Source organism: Fonsecaea monophora (genome assembly GCF_001642475.1).
Source record: "Fonsecaea monophora strain CBS 269.37 chromosome Unknown Scaff51, whole genome shotgun sequence".
Lineage (NCBI taxonomy): Eukaryota > Fungi > Ascomycota > Eurotiomycetes > Chaetothyriales > Herpotrichiellaceae > Fonsecaea > Fonsecaea monophora.
In genome coordinates this window covers 157,714-175,692 of record NW_019173982.1, presented here as the reverse complement: position 1 = coordinate 175,692, position 17,979 = coordinate 157,714, and the positions used below count along the sequence as shown (strand labels likewise).

Here is a 17,979-nt window from a genome sequence, read left to right as displayed (position 1 = left end):
ACATTTACACTGTTTGATACATGCAACGCTTTGGTGATGAGAGGACTGTTGTGGTAGGGATGGACGGATGGACGGGTAGACGATCGATGGATAGATGAATTGAAGGATGATCTGCCTCACCCTTTTGTCAGAAATACACGACTAGTAAGTATATATTGGACACCATATCTATCTGTCTGCCCTTGGTTCCTTTGACAAAGATGAATGAAGGAAAGTGTCCCCCAGCCAGTGGAGTGGAATCTGTGCTGGGACGTCCTTGATATATGGATATACGGGGTAAGACGAGTGGGAGTGCGAGTGCGAGTGCGAGTGCGATGGAGGGACTATGCCTAGGTTGGGCGGCGGTGATAGACAACAGACGAACAGACAGAGAGGCAGAGAGACAGACAGGCACAAAGGAATACCGAAACCACTTGTGACAACAACCATTCAATGTCCTGCATCGAATCGGATCGAATGCTCTGCCATCCGCAACGACAGATGTCTACCTGCCATACGGGATCTTGGACTCTTTTTCTGGTCCTGTTGTTTCTCTTTCTTTCCCCTTGCCATTTCTTCCAACCCCCCCCCCCCCCCCCCTGAACGCAAGTAGGCAGGTGAAGAACGCTCGCGTGAGGTTGGCGAGGCTGTCGAGACTGGCAAGGGCAAACCCGCACTTTTCGTTCTCCAGGGCTGTTTTTCACGGCTGTTGTTGTGACGGCCAGACATGCATGGGGTATGGTATTCGTCCAAGACAGAGTTGGTTTGTTTATACGAGGTATTGATCGTTCAAGAACATCCGATTCATGTTGCATGTTGTATTTCAGTACCGCTCACTTGCGCTCCGAGGAACATGGCCAGCACGTGGAGCACAGCCCTCACTGCAAACAAGACCTGGAAAAAAACGCCCCTTTGCTCGTCCCTTTCTTTCCCAAGTACCTCATAACCGGCCAAAATGACATTTGCTAATCGTCGTCTTCGTACTTCCCTTCCATACAAAAGTTCTATCTCTTCTTCGTTCGTATGCCGCGCTATGCGCCCTCGCTTCCAAATTCGGCCGTCCATTCGGCGTTCCTCTTCAAGTCCTCTGCAGATACAGTCGGCCTGCTCGCTTTTATTGCGCGGATGAAATCCTTCACGGTTAACGGAGGTTCGAGGAGTTTTTCCGACTCGACGTCCACCCAGGTCATTTCCATTGCGCCAGGGTCGCCAGGGGAACACGGCGTAAGTTTCTCAACGCCGTCAACCACGACCTAGTTTCCGCCATCGGCATCGATTAGCAGCTGGTCTTGGAGTGCAGAAACGATCAAGGGCTTGGGAAGGTGGTCGAACTTACCTTTTTGTAATGTGTTGCTGTTTGGATCTTCCTCACGGGCTGCATCAATGCATCTTGCACTGCAATGCTTATATCACTCCCTGAATAGCCTTCACTTAAGTCTGCCAACGTCTTGTAGTCTGCCTGTGTCATCTCGCATTTCGTATCTCCGACGGCGAGCTCGAACATCCGCATCCGTGCCGGTTTGTCCGGTAAAGATATGTGCACTCTTCGTTGGAAACGTCGGCGGATGGCAGCATCCAACTGCCAGGGAATATTTGTAGCGCCGAGAATCAGGACACCACGGGAATCCTTCCCCACACCGTCCATTTGCACGAGAAGCTCCGTTTTGATACGTCTTGACGCTTCGGATTCGCCTTCGCCTCGAGGTCCACACAGGGCATCAACCTCGTCGATAAAGATAATTGCCGGCTTGTTTTCTCTTGCCATGTTGAAAAGTTGTTTGACCAGTCGTTCCGACTCACCCATCCATTTACTCACCAAATCCGACGAACTCACGCTGAAAAATGTGCTGTTTGCTTCTGTCGCCACGGCTTTTGCAAGGTATGATTTACCCGTACCGGGCGGCCCGTAGAGTAATATGCCTTTCCAAGGTTGTCGTTTGCCCTGGAATAGATGGGGAAATTTGATGGGTAGGATGACAGCCTCCTTCAGTGCTTCCTTTGCGCCCTCTAGGCCGGCGACGTCCTCCCATTTGACATTCGGTTTGTCTGTCAGGATCGCCCCCATTAATTGTCCACGGAGTTTCTTTGAGTCGGCATCTTCTTCATCCTTGTCTCCTGCTTCCCCCTTTCCCGCGCCGTTGACCGCTTTTCCATTTACTCCCATGGCAGCGGGCTTTTTGCGATTAGACGAGTCGTTGGTCTGGATGTGTGCTTTGAGTTTCTCAGCTCGATCCATGTATTCGCCCGCCTTTGCACGGATCATTTCCTTTGACTTTGGATTCTTTTCCCATTTCAGGGCCAGCATGAAGAGTTCGAGGGCGGCATAGTACTGTTGGTAGGCTTGTTCGTAGGAACCGGCGGTGTCAAGCTCAATGGCTTTTTTAACCGTGTCGATCGCGCGGCCGAGAAAGTCGGTGTTAGACATGCTGGGTAGCGAAGCTTCGAAGCTAGATATCTAGACAGAATAGGAGCAAAATGTCGAATAGGTGTGGTTATGGAGGTACTTCGAGCAGATGCAGTCGGGGTAAACAAGCGGCGAGGTCGTATTGATGACGGCCCGCAGGCTGCAATTGAGACGAATGAGAGGTTTCGGTGCCCCGATCCTGCACAGCTATACCAAGATCTAGGAATCGGGTCTCAGAGTCGCCTGAACGCCAGGGTAAGAAGAGCGTAGAGTCGTCACAAAAGCTGCAAATGTGAAGGTGGGATGGAAATGGAAATGGAAATGGAGACGGCGCACCGGCATTTGCCCCGCGAATCGCCCTGCGCGCTAATACGGTTTCCCATTCCAGGCACGTACAAATCTGTTACAAATCTTCCCGTCGCAATCAGATTCGCTTCGAGGCCGGCACGCCATGGAAGAGGACAGAAATAAGCTGCAGGCTTTGTCCGAAGCTCTGCAAAAATTCCAAGACGGTCGGATATAGAATGCCCCAGACACGCCTCTGCTGATGTTCTAACCTTTGAGCCACAGATCTACAAACCGCAGTGGAAGCACGCCAGAAACTCGAGGCGCAGCAGCAAGAAAACAAGGCTGTCCAGAAAGAGTTCACGTCCTTATCCGATGATGCGGGCATCTACAAGCTAGTCGGCCCAGTACTGCTGAAGCAGGACAAGACGGAGGCTGTAAATGCGGTCGACGGTCGGCTCGATTTCATCAACAAGGAAATAACCAGGCGGGAAGCCAGGATCAAGGAGCTGCAGGAAGGAAGCGAGAAGACGAGGATCGAACTGATGCAGCTCCAACAAAAGATACAAGTGGCCGCACAGGAACAGGGGGCGGGCTGAAGAAAACAATGAACACATTCTTTGGTGCACGTGGGAACTACCGAGACAGGTCTTTAACAAAGAACAGCAGCTTTGCATGCTGCATACTACTCAATACCCACTCACTACCGGAATCACGAATGACCTTCGACATCACATTTAAGACTGCGACCGCAGCAGACGTCCAGATGAACCTCGTCAAGTCGTTAAGTGGTTGCCATCACCACTCCGTCTGTGGGATGTGTCCATCCGGGAGTTCTCAGTGTATGCTTGGTAGGACGCAACGCTCCCTCCACACTTTCCGGTGTTGTCGCTCACGCCGTGTCATCCCTAACGATATATCTCAAGGCAACTCAGCTCTCTACTGAGGATGGTGAGATTGAAAGCGGACAGATATGTGGGATGCCCAAAGACAGGGGTGCCGGGGAACAAGACCGCACGGCTGCGGTGCTCACTGGCGATAGCATATGTGCAGTGACACGAATGTAGCAGGCATTTCTACTCTACAAGATGCAAATTGTTCCAGTGTGAGACAAATCAGAAGTAGGTAGCTGTGCGCTATGAAAGCCTCGTTGGCCTCGCAACGACAAGGCTGAAGCGCCGTTGAAGGCTGCGGGCAATTGCTCCAAATATGGTTTGATTGGTGGATTTGCGGAGCGGCCTTGGCGGCTTAATTTTTCCCTAGTACTTCCAGACTTCTCAACCTGTCCTCGCGCTTTCACCTCTATATCTGTCCTTTGCTGCTCAATAATCCCTCCCAAGCACTAGCGTTGCTCAACACCGGTTGGGCCTTTTCAAAATGCCTCGCGAGATCAAAAAGCGGGGAAGGCGGCAGCAGGAGAAAGAGGGAAAGAGATCTGCAAAGCGCCTCAAAATCGAAGATACCCGTGACGAAGAAATCCCAGGTGAAGCTGTGGTGGAGGTCGATGCAGGGGATGACTACATCGGTTTCAGTATCGAGAGGCCGCAAGGAATACAGGAGCCGCAAGAAGAAACCGAGTTTCACGGACTCCTGACCCCCGAAGAACAAGAGTATTACGCCAACGTAAACACGAAAATCGTCGCAAACGATTTCGAATCCCCTGAAGATCGTGCCACTTTTCTCGAGGCAGTGCACAGAGAGACCGAAGGCAAAGAAATGAAGGTGGCGTCTAGTCAATCTTGTTCAAGGTATCTGGAGAAGATCATCAAGTTGTCAACGCCTGAACAGTTGCGACATCTTTTTAGCAAATTTCTTGGAAACCTGACCTATCTTGTCCGTCATCGATTTGGAAGTCATTGTTGTGAGACGCTTTTTCTAGAGGCGGCGAAGCATGTGGAAAGGGAGCCTCAAGTCGATAAAGCCGACGAGACTGGTTTGATGTCCATGGAAGGCCTGTTTCTCGGTGCTACAGAAGAGCTCGAACCAAACATGGGGTTTCTACTCACTGACAGGTTCGCTTCCCACACCATTCGAGTGTTATTCCTCATCCTCTCGGGCCTATCCTTAGAGGATGATTCGCTTAAAGCGATGGTTGCGAGTAAAAGGAAGGAAAATCTGGCCGCACCAGTCGAGAAAGAAATCGGAGCATCTGAGAGCAAACGGGTCGTACCGAAAAGTTTCCGCAACGCCCTTGACAAGTTAATCAAGAGTGCAATTTCAGCGCTGGACACGACCTATCTGAGAGCATTAGCTACACACCCGACTGGCAATCCTGTCTTACAGTTGCTCCTACGTGTGGAACTCTCAACGTCCGGCAAGAACAAGACAGCAGAGGAGAACTCGGTCTTTCGAAGATTGTTGCCAGACGAAGAGCTAGAGGAGGAGTCTGAGAGCGCCAAATTCATATCTGGACTAGTTTATGATCCGACCGGCTCACATTTGGTCGAGATTCTGGTCAAGCAACTCCCTGGCAAAACATTCAAAAAGCTCTACAAGAATGTTCTGAAGCCCCGTCTCGGCAGCATTTCGAAAAATGACACAGCAAGTTATGTTGCCATGAGGATTCTTGAACGGCTGGGGAAAGACGACCTCGATGAAGCTAAAAGGTTGATTTTGGCAGAGCTTCCAATCCTCATTTCTAGGCGGAGGACCGGCCTGATCAGAGTCTTGATTGAACGATGTGCTTTGCGAGGCGTGGACCTACAGGACGTATCGGATGTGATTAGGTCTGAATACACCGCTGACGGAAACGAGTTCCTACCCAATCTTCTCGGCTTCCATGCGGTCGAAGCTGGAGAACAGCCACAAGAGCGCGATGTGAAGAAAGGCGCAGAGACGACAAACACAAAGACTGACGTCCATGGCTCTCTCTTGGCCCAGACAATGCTCAAAACTCCGAAAACCTGCACCCTTGTGCAGAACAGCATGTTGGCACTGGACGTCAAAGTGCTGATGGCGATGTCGCGGGATCCAGCTTCCTCGCGCGTGATACAATCTGCCTTGTCTCCGACAGAATCCAACATGCAATTTAGACGAGAATTTGTCCCTCGTTTCTATGGACACATCGGCGAACTAGCGCAAGACCTTGTTGGCTCTTACGTGGCTGATACCCTCTGGTCAGCCACTGACGGGCTTCATTTCATGAAAGAGCGACTCGCCGGAGAACTCGCGAGCAATGAAAGTCAACTTCGAGAGTCACCCTTTGGCCGAAACGTTTGGAAGAACTGGGCGATGGACCTGTACCATCGACGGCCTGCTGAGTGGCGCAGTCTTGCCAAGGGCCACCACCAGAGTCACAGCACATTGGCTGCGCCGTCGAAGGAAGCATCGGTGCCAGAGAAGAAGAAAACGGCGATCGAGCTCGCCCGAGAACGGCATTCTCAAAAGTTGAAGTCACACAACGCCAAGAATAGCCGTACTCCTGCGAGCTCCGCGAACGCTACCCCCGTGGTTCGAACCAACGCCTTAAGAGCCTGAGGGAATAGAGAGGAGATGAGAAGATGGACAGAGGTCAACGACGTTCGCGAAAAGCCGGCATCTATTTTCTGCAGGATCCCTTGGCCCTCAGCCTCGTCTCCACCAGAATTGCGTCATTCGGAAAACCGCACCACCAAATACCACAAGCGAGGCTCAGTAGAATTTTTCCCCTGGCGGCTCAATTGCAGTTTTTTTCTGCAGACTTTATCTCGGCAAACCGGTTATTGGGATTAGACAACATAGATTTCCTTTCTTCGTTGGCTGTTCATATCCCCTGTATGATTTTTTGGGCTTTGACTATCTGTGCACCCAAGCTCACCCCTGGAATGTTTATGTTGATACAAGGTTGGTGAGCATGTCTGACCATTCGTTAAAAAGCAGCGTCAACGGCCTGACCTCAAAAAATGCACGGCCCAGTGACCCTATTTCACAAAAGTCCAATGGCATAAACCATGACAGCGCCAATGACACTTTTGCGTCTCGAGCTGATGAGTTGCAAACCCTCCTCGCGTCTGTCCTGGACCAGCTCATCCCCTTTGTCCGACAAGCCGACTCTGAGCGCAAAGCCCACCAACTCCACCAAGCCGTGCCTGTGTCCCCTCTTGTTGAGTCACATTCTCCTTCAGATTTGCTCTCCATCTTGACCTCCGACGGTACCCTGTGCCTGCCTTCTCAAGGTACGGGCCAACATGGACTGGTTAGTTCTCTGTCTTCGATATTGAAATACAGCGTCAATACCTCTGCTCCCGGGTTTCTTGACAAACTCTACTCCGCCCCCTTGCCTCCTGGGATAGCGGCAGAATTGATTCTCAGCGTGCTCAACACAAATTTGCATGTGTACCAAGTTTCTCCCGTCCTTTCACTCGTCGAGACTTATACCACGAAAGCTCTAGCGGCAATGTTCGGCTTCACGGGCCCAAGAGCTGGAGGGATCAACGTTCAGGGCGGAAGCGCGAGCAACATGACCAGTATCGTTATTGCGCGGAACACGCTGTATCCGGAAACGAAGCTGTTCGGGAACCACGCCGGAGGGAGAGAGTTGGTGATGTTCACTTCTGAGCACGGGCATTATAGCATCGAAAAGGCCGCCCAACAATGTGGCTTTGGTTCCGAAAGCGTCATTTCCGTACCTGTCGATCCGGTGTCTGGAGAGATGGATCCGGGGGCTTTTGAGTCCCTGATCGTGCGGGAGAAGGGGAAAGGGAGAACTCCATTCTACGTCAACGCCACTGCGGGAACAACGGTGCTGGGATCATTTGATCCCTTTAGCGCTATCGCGGGGATTGCCAGGAAACACGGGCTGTGGATGCACATCGACGGCGCCTGGGGCGGAAGCTTCATCTTCTCTGAGAGCCTGCGTCGGACGCGGTTAAAGGGGTGTGATCTCGCAGACAGCATCGCCATCAACCCGCACAAAATGCTGGGCGTCCCAGTGACGTGCAGCTTCCTCCTGCTTAAGGATCTCAAGAATGCTCACGCGGCAAATACTCTGCGGGCGGGGTACTTGTTCCACGACGAGGACCACAGCGGGTCGGAGCAGTCGGGACTGAACGGCCACGAGCAAACACAGTCGCTTGACGACGATTGGACCCCGCCCAACGACCTCGCCGACCTCACCCTCCAGTGCGGACGTCGGGGAGACAGTCTGAAGCTCTTCCTCTCCTGGCAATACTACGGGACACTGGGGTACTCGTCCAAGATCGAGGATGCCTATTCGGTTGCTTGTTACCTGGCCGACCTTGTCGAGCAGAGCCCCGATTTACTGCTCGTGAGCACGAACCCTCCGCCTTGTCTACAGGTGTGTTTCTACTTCGCCCCTGGAGGTAAAATGGTCCACGACCTGAGCAACGACAGCCGTGTCATCAATGGCAGCAAACGCCACGAGGCCGAAAGCGTCGGCAAGCGCAACTCGGCGATAACAAGCCGAATCACTCGCTCTCTGGTTTCTCGGGGCTTCATGGTCGACTACGCGCCGGCATTGGGTCACGAAGTCGAGAAGGGTGCGTTTTTCCGCGCGGTCATAAATATTTCCACCGCGAGGGAGACGGCCCAGAGGTTGGTCGAGGAGGTCACCCTCGCGGGACGGGAGGAAATGTCTATTAATTAGATCGTCGCAAGCGGCCCAACTATAGAAGCAGTCATCCTTGCAAACCTACTGTATTTGACAGCCTTGCGAACGAAGCCCTTGCGAGGCGACGGCTTGGCGTGGCGTGGCGAGGCTTGCGAGATGACCAAAATACAAGAAATCTATGATGAAGGAAAGCCATCGGTACCGAAAGATTGTTTTCATGTCAAAGGAATCTTCGGACCTGCCAAGGCACAAGTGTGATAAGCAGGGAAAACGTTGCTCCTACATAAAGTCATTTGCGCCAGCATAATCTTCAAAATAAGCTTATTTCTTTTCTAGAACACCGGATCAAAAACGCTGCAGGAAAGCACCTATAACTTTGTACCTACTACTGATTAAAATGTCCAGAGCTAGGTAGCGTAGGTACTCACTTTATGAATCGCCGATTATAAACACAATCTTGAACAGAGCAAAGCCTTGGTAACATGCGGAGCTTCGTCCCCCCTGTCGCGAGGTATAAAAAATGAAATCTATTCCCACAACCCCTGTTAGTGACTATATTTGGTCAATTTATATTCGATTGTCAGCCTGAGGGTTGAACGCAACCCAAGAAGAATTCACAAGCGCAAGGTTCTTTGCTGTCTAGCCTTGGTCTTCTCCTCCCGTTTCTTCTCCTGTTATCTGATCCGTCAACTTGTCGCTCGAGACTACCGCTGATTTCTTCGCCCCGCCCCCTCCAGACGTCTATTCCACCCTCCTGATCGGCATTCATTCCTCCACCAAAATGCCGTCCTTTACCCCATGCCCGGGGCAGGATAGTCCCTTAAAATTGGACAGTAATGGAAGACTAGTTGCTCGAGGACGTTCATACCAGAATCTGGGAGAAGTTAGTTGCTCAGGCTCTGTCGAGCGGCATGTAGGCAAGGGCTTGGAAATGTCCTTTTGACCTTATGGTTCTCTCGTGGCAGTGGAATGCCAAGTCGATCATTGATGGCGCGGGGCGGTTTTGGTTAGCTACAACACTTTGTGCCCTTTCCCACCGCTGTCTCTCAGCAGTGTTGCATAGTTCCATGTCCTTTGTGTGTGGCGACAAGCAGATTGACCCATATATGTATATATATGCATACCTAGGGATGCGAGGCAAAGGCAAAGGCAAAGGCATGGAGGGGAGGGGGGGGGGGAAATGGAGTTATGTATCTTCTTGTTATTGCTCTCCCTACCCTTCCTTCTTACTGTACTTTATCCTCCCCTCTTTTCTCCTTCGTCGGCCCCCTTGTTCCAAAGCCTCGCGCCGGGATATGACGTGGAAACCCGCCCTCACACCAGTGCTTGCGGATGATAATTGTATGAGACGAGTAAAAGTTGCATGTGGTTCGCTGTTCTGTTCGATAGAGACTGGCTCCAGACCCTAACGGTGTCACATCTAGAGCCTTGCGCGAGACAAGACCAACAATTCCTAATTCCTAGGGATTCATTGAAGAATATGAACAATCAAAATGACGCTTGATCAAATCAGCATTTTCCCTTTCAACAAACTAGCCTACAATGTTATCTGTATCTAGGTGCGCGTTCTGCACCAGGATCCAGGTAGCCCGGTAAGTAAGCTCTTTGTTCCTTTGCATGTGTTGTTCCTCCATCCCTCTCTAGTAAGGAGAGAAAAGGACACCTGCAGAGGAACCGCTTGACAACCCTTGAACCCTTGCCTCTTCTCCTTCCCTCTCCCCATTTCGTTGTGCCATGGACGTTTCATCATATCCATCTGCCCCCTCCCACATAACCACATGTGCGCGCGTGTGTGTATGTTCTCGCATAACGCATCAGCAAAGAGCCAAAAGGGTAAAAAGACACTGCTCTCCATGGGGCCGCACCAAGAATTTTTCACAGACCGCCGTTGCTATTCTTTTGCCTGGTGCTGTACAGAAAACCCTTCCCGCCCCAATTCTCCGGAGATTTTATGTACAAAGTAAAAAGAGTCAACAGCGCATCGTGAGAAAGATGCGACAAAATCATCGAAACCCTAGCCTGTTGCATGATGGCCAGACCTTCCCTACGCCCAGAAAGTGAACGACGCCTCTGTACTCACACTGTTAAGCCCCTGCAAGCATAAATATGGTCGAATGTTCATGACGAGTAATATTAGTCTTGCAAAATAATGTAACTTGTTCCTCCGCGCCTGGCAAAGCACTGCTATGTGTGCCATGGTCACGTTCGCTGCATGCCAGGTTGTAGAGGTGCGCCATTTGGCAAGCCCATTCCGTAGGGGTTGACATGTTGGTTGCCAAATGCGTTAGGGTCTTGCATACCACTCAAAAATTGCCCAATACCCTGGGCGTGCCCGACGGGACAATCTTTATGGCCCATCAGAAGGGTACGGAGATTCCGAATTTCATCATGGAGCTGAGCAACTTGGGTGTTGAGGCTGTCATTTTCGGCAGAGTACATTTCCACCTTGGCCTGGAGATTAGCCAGCCATTGTTTCTTTCTCTGGCGACATTTGAGGGCGGCAACACTATCACAGGTTTAGTGCGTGGGACAAGAAGCGAGGGCTTTGATGGAACTTACCGATTGCGCTCAAGGAAATTCCTCCGCTTCTCTTCATCGGTCATCTTTTTGCTGTTACCGTTGCTGGTCGTTGTCGTGGCTTTCCCGTGTTCTTCACCATCATCACTGTTGTCATCATCTTCGTCGTCTTCCTCCTCGTGAGGGTCAAGGGCAGGATCGACGTTGGCAGCCCCGGAATTGCCCTTGGCACGTTTATTGCTTCCCTTAGCACCTGCTTCAGATTTCCTTCGATTGCCGGCCGCTTCTGTTTTCACGGCCTTCTTACCACGGCCACTACGGGTGGTAGGCTTAGATTCCTGGGGGCTCTCAACGCTCTCACCCGTGTCACTGCTGTTCCGTTTCTGGTCTGGGGCAGTTGGAACGGATGTCGGGTTTGGTACCGCGAATTGATTATTAGCTTGGCCTCCTTTCGCGAGCATAAACAGGCCATTGGCAGCGTCGGTGGCGTCGTGCACAGAGTCCATAGTGCTGGTGGATGTATCTTGTGGGTTGGAAGTGTTGGCAAACTGGTTGTTCTTGTTTCGTGCAGCAGCGTTGATGGCTGTGCGATGAAAGTCAAGGGTACCAGGAGTGGCCCCGCCACTTTGCAAAGAGTTAAAGAGCGCTTGTGAGTTTGGGCTGGGGACCGGGAACATAGACCCGCCACCGCCCGGAGTCAGGCCAGTCCGAAGGGATGACTCGTTTGGCGTGGGGAAGCCACGACCGATACTGTCAAAGTAGTCACCTTGCTGTGGTCCAGCCAACATTGCAGGGCTCAGCGGCCCCGACCGAAGAGAGCTTTGCCAATTGTATCCTCCGGTTGAACTGGTGCCAGGGATGGCAGGAGAGGTGAGAGCCGCGACTGGAGGCAGCAGATTTTTGCCGGGCGTCTCTGTTGAGGGGGCTCCAAATGATTGTTCGAAAGGATTGAATTCTTGAACGATGCTGCTCCCGTTGTTGTGAAGGGCCGAGAAGTAGTCGGGCGTCTCTGCTTGAGTGGTGGGCGCGGGTCGCGGCGGCGGCGCAAGGGGTTCTGATGCTTGAACGACGGGCTTGGGTTCTTCGGCCAGCGAGGTGGATTGTGGTTCTACATTGGCGCATTAGCAATGGGTTTTTTCTTTTTCTTTTTGACATTTTTTCGCAAGCAAATCAATGGGCGCGTGCCGACGCGTACCTGGAAGCGAGGATTTAGCCTGCGACGGGGATGCCTTGGATGCTATTCATGCGTCACAGTGGTCAGCATTGATCCCTAGAATGCGGCTGGCGGCGCTGTATTGATGCATGAAACAATCGTCATCATGCGGTTGATGATGATGATGTCGCGACGATGAGGGTGTGGGCGGGCGAGGATGAAAGAAATTTTTACAAAAAGGGGGCGGCGAGATGGACTAACCTTCTTGTTTCGCTGTGGCTTTCTTATTGTCCATAGGCGACGACGTACGAGAAGTTGGGCCAGCCCCAAGGTGTTGTTGTGACGGTTGAGTTGCGACTGCGGCACTCGCCATATTGTCGGGATGGGATGAAGCAATACGTAGATGAGGAAACAACGTCAGCCGTTGCAGAAGTGACGTCGATAGAGCTGGGAAGGCGTTGGCGCCTCATATATTTTAGAGGTAGGGCAGACGAGGGAGTGCAGGCTTGGGGGGGGGGCGAGCCTGAGGGAGCAGGGTTGGCTTTGTCCGAGCGGCCTGCGCAAGGGTGGGTTTAACCAGGGAGCCTGCGAATCAGAGACGTGTCAGCAAGGAAGTCGGCAGTGGATGGCGATCGCCAGCCAGGGAGCCCATCAGAATTCAGAGCTTCGCTTTTGCTCGCCACTCATATCGACCCGCCCAGTCCCCAATACTCGATCGCAGCCGGGCGGGAATTGCCTCCGGGCCTGCACAAAGACTGGGAAATTGTCACCCATCGACTTACCGGACGAGTCGTACACCTCCCTATGCCTTTCTTTTACAAGCGAGTCCCTTCTCCACGGATTGACACCCAGTCGAAATCTGGGATATCAAACGATTTTGGTTTGTGAGATTGGCGACACGAAGGGGCGATCGAGGGCGCAGCCAGAATCGGGGGTCGAAGGCGGGTTTCAGAAGAGGAGGAAGAGGAGGAGAGGAGAGTGATGACGTGTTGTTGCGGCCTTGGTGATACAACCGATAAAGGACCCAACACAAGAGGTTCAAAGTCCCGTGATCGACAAATCGAGCGAATACAGGGAGCCCTAGGGAGGTTACAATAGCCCCGAGAAAAAGTATCGAAAAGTATTGTTGTGATGCTTTTTGATTGATGACCGAGTTTGGGTGGTGGGTTTTTGTTTCAAGAGGCTCAAACTGGAACACAAGAGAGGAGAATTGGAGAGGATGATGGGAAAGTTTGGAAACAGGGTGAAAAAGAGATGTCAATGACCTCAGCACGCAGATGTAGACACTAGAGGCCAAGTTGACTTGTATCGAGTACCTACGAGTAGAAAAACAGACGGCATAAGAAGAAGCTTTCAGAGGGAGTTCACCGACTGGGACAAAACCGTCTACGAGTAGTGTACGAGGTACATTCCTCCCCAAATTCCCCCCTGTAAGAAGGATTCTCTGGGTCATTAGGCTCTCGGGGGTGGTGAGAATAACTCATAGTTGGAAAGGCAAAGAATAGACAATAATGGGGGGCAGGAGAGGACCACTTGGAGGACCACCCCCAGCCTATTGTGGTTGTCCTGTTACTTGGCGGCTTGTGGGTGTCGGTTCACTTTTTCTTTTTGACTCGCAATCCTGACGCAATCGTCGATGAAAATTGCCCCAGCACGTACATCGGGTTAGTCTATGTTGGGTATGGACTCATTCCACCCCACCACGCCACCCTTGTCAATATTCTTCCTTAGTACCACCATAAAGTGTGTTTTGGTGCATCGAAGCGCATCTGCAAGCACGCCACGCTCCCCCAATTGCATGGATCTTCTACTTGTAGGGGATTAACTTGCATTGTAGCGAGGATATACCGCTTTTCCAAGGTTCTCTGTGCTCACCTCTCCCGGATGTTACGTCCTAATACCTCGACAACTGGTCACTGCCCCTGAACCAGCATAAAGAATCCAACTCCAAACGAAAAGGAGTGGTGTTGATGTTCGCCCTACGATCAGGTATACTTCGCTGTAGTACAAGGAAACCTCACTTATCACGTGATCTAATGCCGTCCAACGGCATTAGATCACGTGCGTTGTTGCATATTCTCACAAGAAAATGTGTACAAAATGTACTGGCAGGGCATGCTCATGGACGTGTACCGAGTATTAGTAATAGAATGTTCGCCATCACCGTGGGTTGCTCGAGCTAAGCAACGATCCTAATACGACAGATCCCTTTTGTTTGAGCATGTAATTTATGCCGCGATATCTAGCGTGCGCTTGTCGAACAGAGACACACCAATGCAATGCACTCCAGCCTTGTCCCGATCGAGTTGTCCCAAGCCCCAAGTACATGACTGCCCTGACCCAATGTGTCCCATTTTACCTGTAGAAATCAAACTTGTCTGCCTCCTGTGCTCCCTTGACCTGACTCGAATATGCGTCCTCCAAATCAGCTTGGATGATGTTGTACCGATTCTTGCGAACTGCCCTCAACCCGGCTTCTTGCATAATCGCCGCAATAATGGCTCCTGACAACGGATCGTTCCTGACAATTAACGAATCCAAGTCAACCTCTGGTGACAATGACATCTTGCTGGCAATTGTACTGAATATCAACCGTCGTTCTCGGCGATCTCGCAGGGATGGAAACTCGATTTTCCGATCTAAACGACCTGGTCGGAGTAAGGCAGGGTCTAGGGTGTCGGCTCGATTTGTAGCCATGATGACTTTGACATTGCTTGTCTGGTCGAAGCCGTCCATCTGATTGAGGAGTTCCAAAAGAATTCGCTGAACCTCTCGATCTGCTCCTGTCTGGGCGTCAAAACGCTTGGTAGCAATGGCATCGATCTCGTCAATGAAAATGATAGCAGGTGAATTCTCTCGCGCCATCCGGAAGACATCTCGAACCATGCGAGGTCCTTCACCCAGGTATTTCTGGACGAATTCGGAGCCGACAACCCGAATGAAGCTGGCAGTCGTGCTGTTGGCAACCGCCTTGACCAACATAGTCTTCCCAGTTCCCGGAGGGCCGTAGAGCAGGACTCCTCGTGGCGGGTCAATGCCAATTTGTTTGTAGAGATCAAAGTGTGTCAGTGGCAGTTCCACTGCTTCGCGGATTTCCTGTTTTTGCATATCGAGACCGCCGACATCCGCATACGTTACATCAGGTTTCTCGTCAGCTCCAAGCATCGCAATCGAAGAATCGGCTTCCGGAGGTAGGATATCAACAAGAGAATTGGAATGACGGTGGAGGGCCACGGAGGAGGACGGCTTAAGCTTTTCGCGGTCGAGGGTCGAAAGAATGCGGACGACATAGTTGGAGCCGGTAGAAGATTGGACAATACCGGTGCTGTATTCTATTAGCGGGCCGAATATGCGTGAGAGAGATACACTCCTACTTCTGATCGATAGCTTCCATGAACTGGCCAATGACTAAGGGGACGCTCTGTATGCGCTTGATCTCCTCTTGCGCTCGCACCAGCTCCCGCTTTAGCGATCTAGGAAGAAAGTTAGCAAGCACATCGGCCTGTCAACGATATTTAGCCTACCTCTGTTCATCCTTGATATATTCTTCCTGTAGCTTGATATATCTGGGATGGTCAGCTGTGGCGTAACCACAGACAAGTGCATAAATCCCTACTCTAAATGTCTTTGCAACCTCTTCAACGTGGAGTATTCGTCACCCCCATCTGTACCAGCTCCTTCCAAAGAATCGATATCCGGGATGGAATCTGAAATGGGTGGTTTCTTGTGAGGCGGAACAGTGTTTGCGGGATTGTCAACAAGGACGTCGCCCATGGTGATTGCTAGGTCGAGGGGCCTGTTTAGACGGAGACGGAGGAAACAGCTGAAGTCACTTGAGAACTACGAGAGTCTCAACGAAGAATCCAAAGCAAATGGAAGATAGAACGGTTGGTCGCAGACTCGGTAGAACGACCCCCAAGTTGAAGTTCTAACTTGAAGGCGGCCACAGGGACGCGCCGCTTGAGATATTGAACTAGTCCTATATTGGACTAGAATGAATTCAGGATCGGATAATCTGAATATCCGTCGCCAGATTCGCCCGCCTTCGGTCTTTGACGTCTCGAATGACCACGCAGCATTGCACAAGCCGCACTTTTCGACCAGCTGGCCTCTTAGCAGGCCCTCTTATCTGATGGACCAGTCATCCTGTAAGCCTTCAGGCTGCCTAGCTATGGTCGGCACGCTGGCAATTGTCTACCAGTTTTGTCGGCCCCTTTACGGCTCAACAGTGGTGACAGCCTTTCTTTCCTCTTACCTGAACTCGGCAAACCCTCCCTACAATTAGAAGGCATAAGCCTTTGCTATCTGCATGTCCAAGATGCTGGTGAGATTGACTATCTCTGGATGGAAAAGAGCTGGGTAAAGTGACTTGATGGTGCCAGTTTCTGTCTGGAAGCATGCGGACCCGGCTTTTTGGATCGGTCGGTTTAGGGATAGCTGCGAAAAGGAAGATCCCGCGCCGTTGATCTAATTCCTTTCCCCCCCGGCTCCCCTGAGCCCTTGGGACACGCCGACCAGGGATCTCCATGGTTGAATTAGACAAGAGTATTCGAGGAGTCTGGAGAACTTGAATTGTGTCACGCTTTTGAGAAATTGGAAGCCATCTCCGCAATGCGTTGGGCCTGGTAGCACTCCGACAGCAGTGTATCATGCGGTGCTGAGAGTTTTGGCAGCACATCGGTCCATAGCCGAAAGGAGGAGCGACCCATGCAGCTAATAGATAGAGGGCCACGCAGCACCATGCACGATATGTGCCTAACCATCCAGGACCAGGGTGAGTGAGCTGGATTGCATTGGTTCTGGCAATATGAAAGAACCCGCCAGGTTCGCTTGAGACAGTGTTTGGCGTGTGACACGATTCGAAGGTTTGTGTCGACAAGGACTCAGCCTGTCCGCAACGAGGAACCTAGACTTGCGGATCTGCCAATCAGACGATATCTGGCCGCTTGCGCATGAGCAATGAGCTGGTTGAGCTGGTTGAGCAGAAATGAGGCACTATCCGACTATGTAAGCCCTGGAATTCTGCTACCTGTTGGATATTTTCCTTTTCTTCTTCTCTTCCTATAACCAGATTTCCTCTTCTTCTAAATTTGACCCTGACGATGTCCCCCTTTCGTCGTTGTACCAGACCATGTCCACGACAGCGTTTTCTCTACAACCCTCCAGATGGGCTCTACGCTCTCTCCGCTTTGATCTATCAACACACGGGATGACAAGAACACCCTAGACATTCTCCGGCCAGCACAGTCTGAAGAGCATTTTCTGCTGAAGAATGACCTTGTTGACGGGAAAAGGACATATAAATGACTGACCACCGACTCGAGTTCGATATCCGGCCTCTTGTTTGTCACCGCCATCTTCTCTTGTCAATCCCCCTACACACAAAGCTGTTATGAAACGCTTTGTATGTGCTTACTGAGTACACACTTGTGAACAGAGACACATACATACACATCCAAGTGGGAGAGCACATGGCACTTCGTCGCTCCAAATGTGGCTGTCATGGGAAGCGGAGCTGTCTTTGCTCAGCGTGATGGGGGATGATTAGGTTCGTGATCGCACACCAAGGCACTTGGAGCATGGCCTAAGCCGAAAACGAGCTTGGTGCGGCCCCAATTTGGTTTCTGCTGCATTTTGAAACCCGTGTTTTGTCCAAGTCCGCAACGCCCAGGAGCGAGACCTGAGTTGTGGGAGAAAAAAGACGCCCTGCGATGGTCAGACTGATGTCTTCAAGGGACACCAAAAACTCACCCGCGGAGTATCCTTCTTGAAACGACAATAGGGCGGCATCTGAATTCCCAAGTTTCTGCAGTCGTCGGCAAATGGGGGCACAGTGAGCGAGTCCAGCGTGACAAAAGCGGGCAAGGGAAGAGCAAAAACTGGGATGGCTGGTTGCTATTCTTTTCGCACACCGGAAAACCCTGCATTCACCCCAAGGCCAATGAGAATTCACGGATGGCCAGTTAGCGGCCAGGCCCCCTCGCCCGGCCTTTGCGCGTTGCCCCAAGAAAATCCGAGTGGCACCAGACTGCCCACTTTTTGCCCACCACGCTCCCTGCCTGCGCCAAAGTCTCAGCTCTCTCCAGCTGCTGC

General features: G+C 51.6%; 6 protein-coding genes across 6 annotated transcripts; 3 read left to right on the top strand and 3 right to left on the bottom strand.

Annotated features, from left to right (window-relative positions):
- Positions 1-1,010: 1,010 nt before the first annotated feature.
- Positions 1,011-2,404, bottom strand: AYO21_07010 (hypothetical protein; the record flags this gene model as incomplete). The annotated part of the gene is made up of 2 exons (XM_022656968.1): positions 1,011-1,232; positions 1,316-2,404. 2 exons carry the CDS (start codon positions 2,402-2,404, stop codon positions 1,011-1,013), a joined length of 1,311 nt encoding a protein of 436 aa, XP_022510767.1.
- Positions 2,405-2,834: 430 nt separating this feature from the next.
- On the top strand, positions 2,835-3,267 carry AYO21_07009 (hypothetical protein; the record flags this gene model as incomplete). Its single annotated transcript, XM_022656967.1, has 2 exons — positions 2,835-2,895; positions 2,954-3,267. 2 exons carry the CDS (start codon positions 2,835-2,837, stop codon positions 3,265-3,267), a joined length of 375 nt encoding a protein of 124 aa, XP_022510766.1.
- A 778-nt stretch (positions 3,268-4,045) lies between these two features.
- AYO21_07008 (hypothetical protein) lies at positions 4,046-6,145 on the top strand (the record flags this gene model as incomplete). Its single annotated transcript, XM_022656966.1, has 1 exon — positions 4,046-6,145. The coding sequence occupies one exon, from the start codon at positions 4,046-4,048 to the stop codon at positions 6,143-6,145; it is 2,100 nt and encodes a 699-aa protein (XP_022510765.1).
- Positions 6,146-6,500: 355 nt separating this feature from the next.
- On the top strand, positions 6,501-8,252 carry AYO21_07007 (hypothetical protein; the record flags this gene model as incomplete). Its single annotated transcript, XM_022656965.1, has 1 exon — positions 6,501-8,252. One exon carries the CDS (start codon positions 6,501-6,503, stop codon positions 8,250-8,252), a length of 1,752 nt encoding a protein of 583 aa, XP_022510764.1.
- Positions 8,253-10,415: 2,163 nt separating this feature from the next.
- On the bottom strand, positions 10,416-12,259 carry AYO21_07006 (hypothetical protein; the record flags this gene model as incomplete). The annotated part of the gene is made up of 4 exons (XM_022656964.1): positions 10,416-10,722; positions 10,776-11,841; positions 11,929-11,970; positions 12,148-12,259. 4 exons carry the CDS (start codon positions 12,257-12,259, stop codon positions 10,416-10,418), a joined length of 1,527 nt encoding a protein of 508 aa, XP_022510763.1.
- A 1,982-nt stretch (positions 12,260-14,241) lies between these two features.
- AYO21_07005 (hypothetical protein) lies at positions 14,242-15,660 on the bottom strand (the record flags this gene model as incomplete). The annotated part of the gene is made up of 4 exons (XM_022656963.1): positions 14,242-15,211; positions 15,261-15,359; positions 15,411-15,452; positions 15,503-15,660. 4 exons carry the CDS (start codon positions 15,658-15,660, stop codon positions 14,242-14,244), a joined length of 1,269 nt encoding a protein of 422 aa, XP_022510762.1.
- Positions 15,661-17,979: the final 2,319 nt, after the last annotated feature.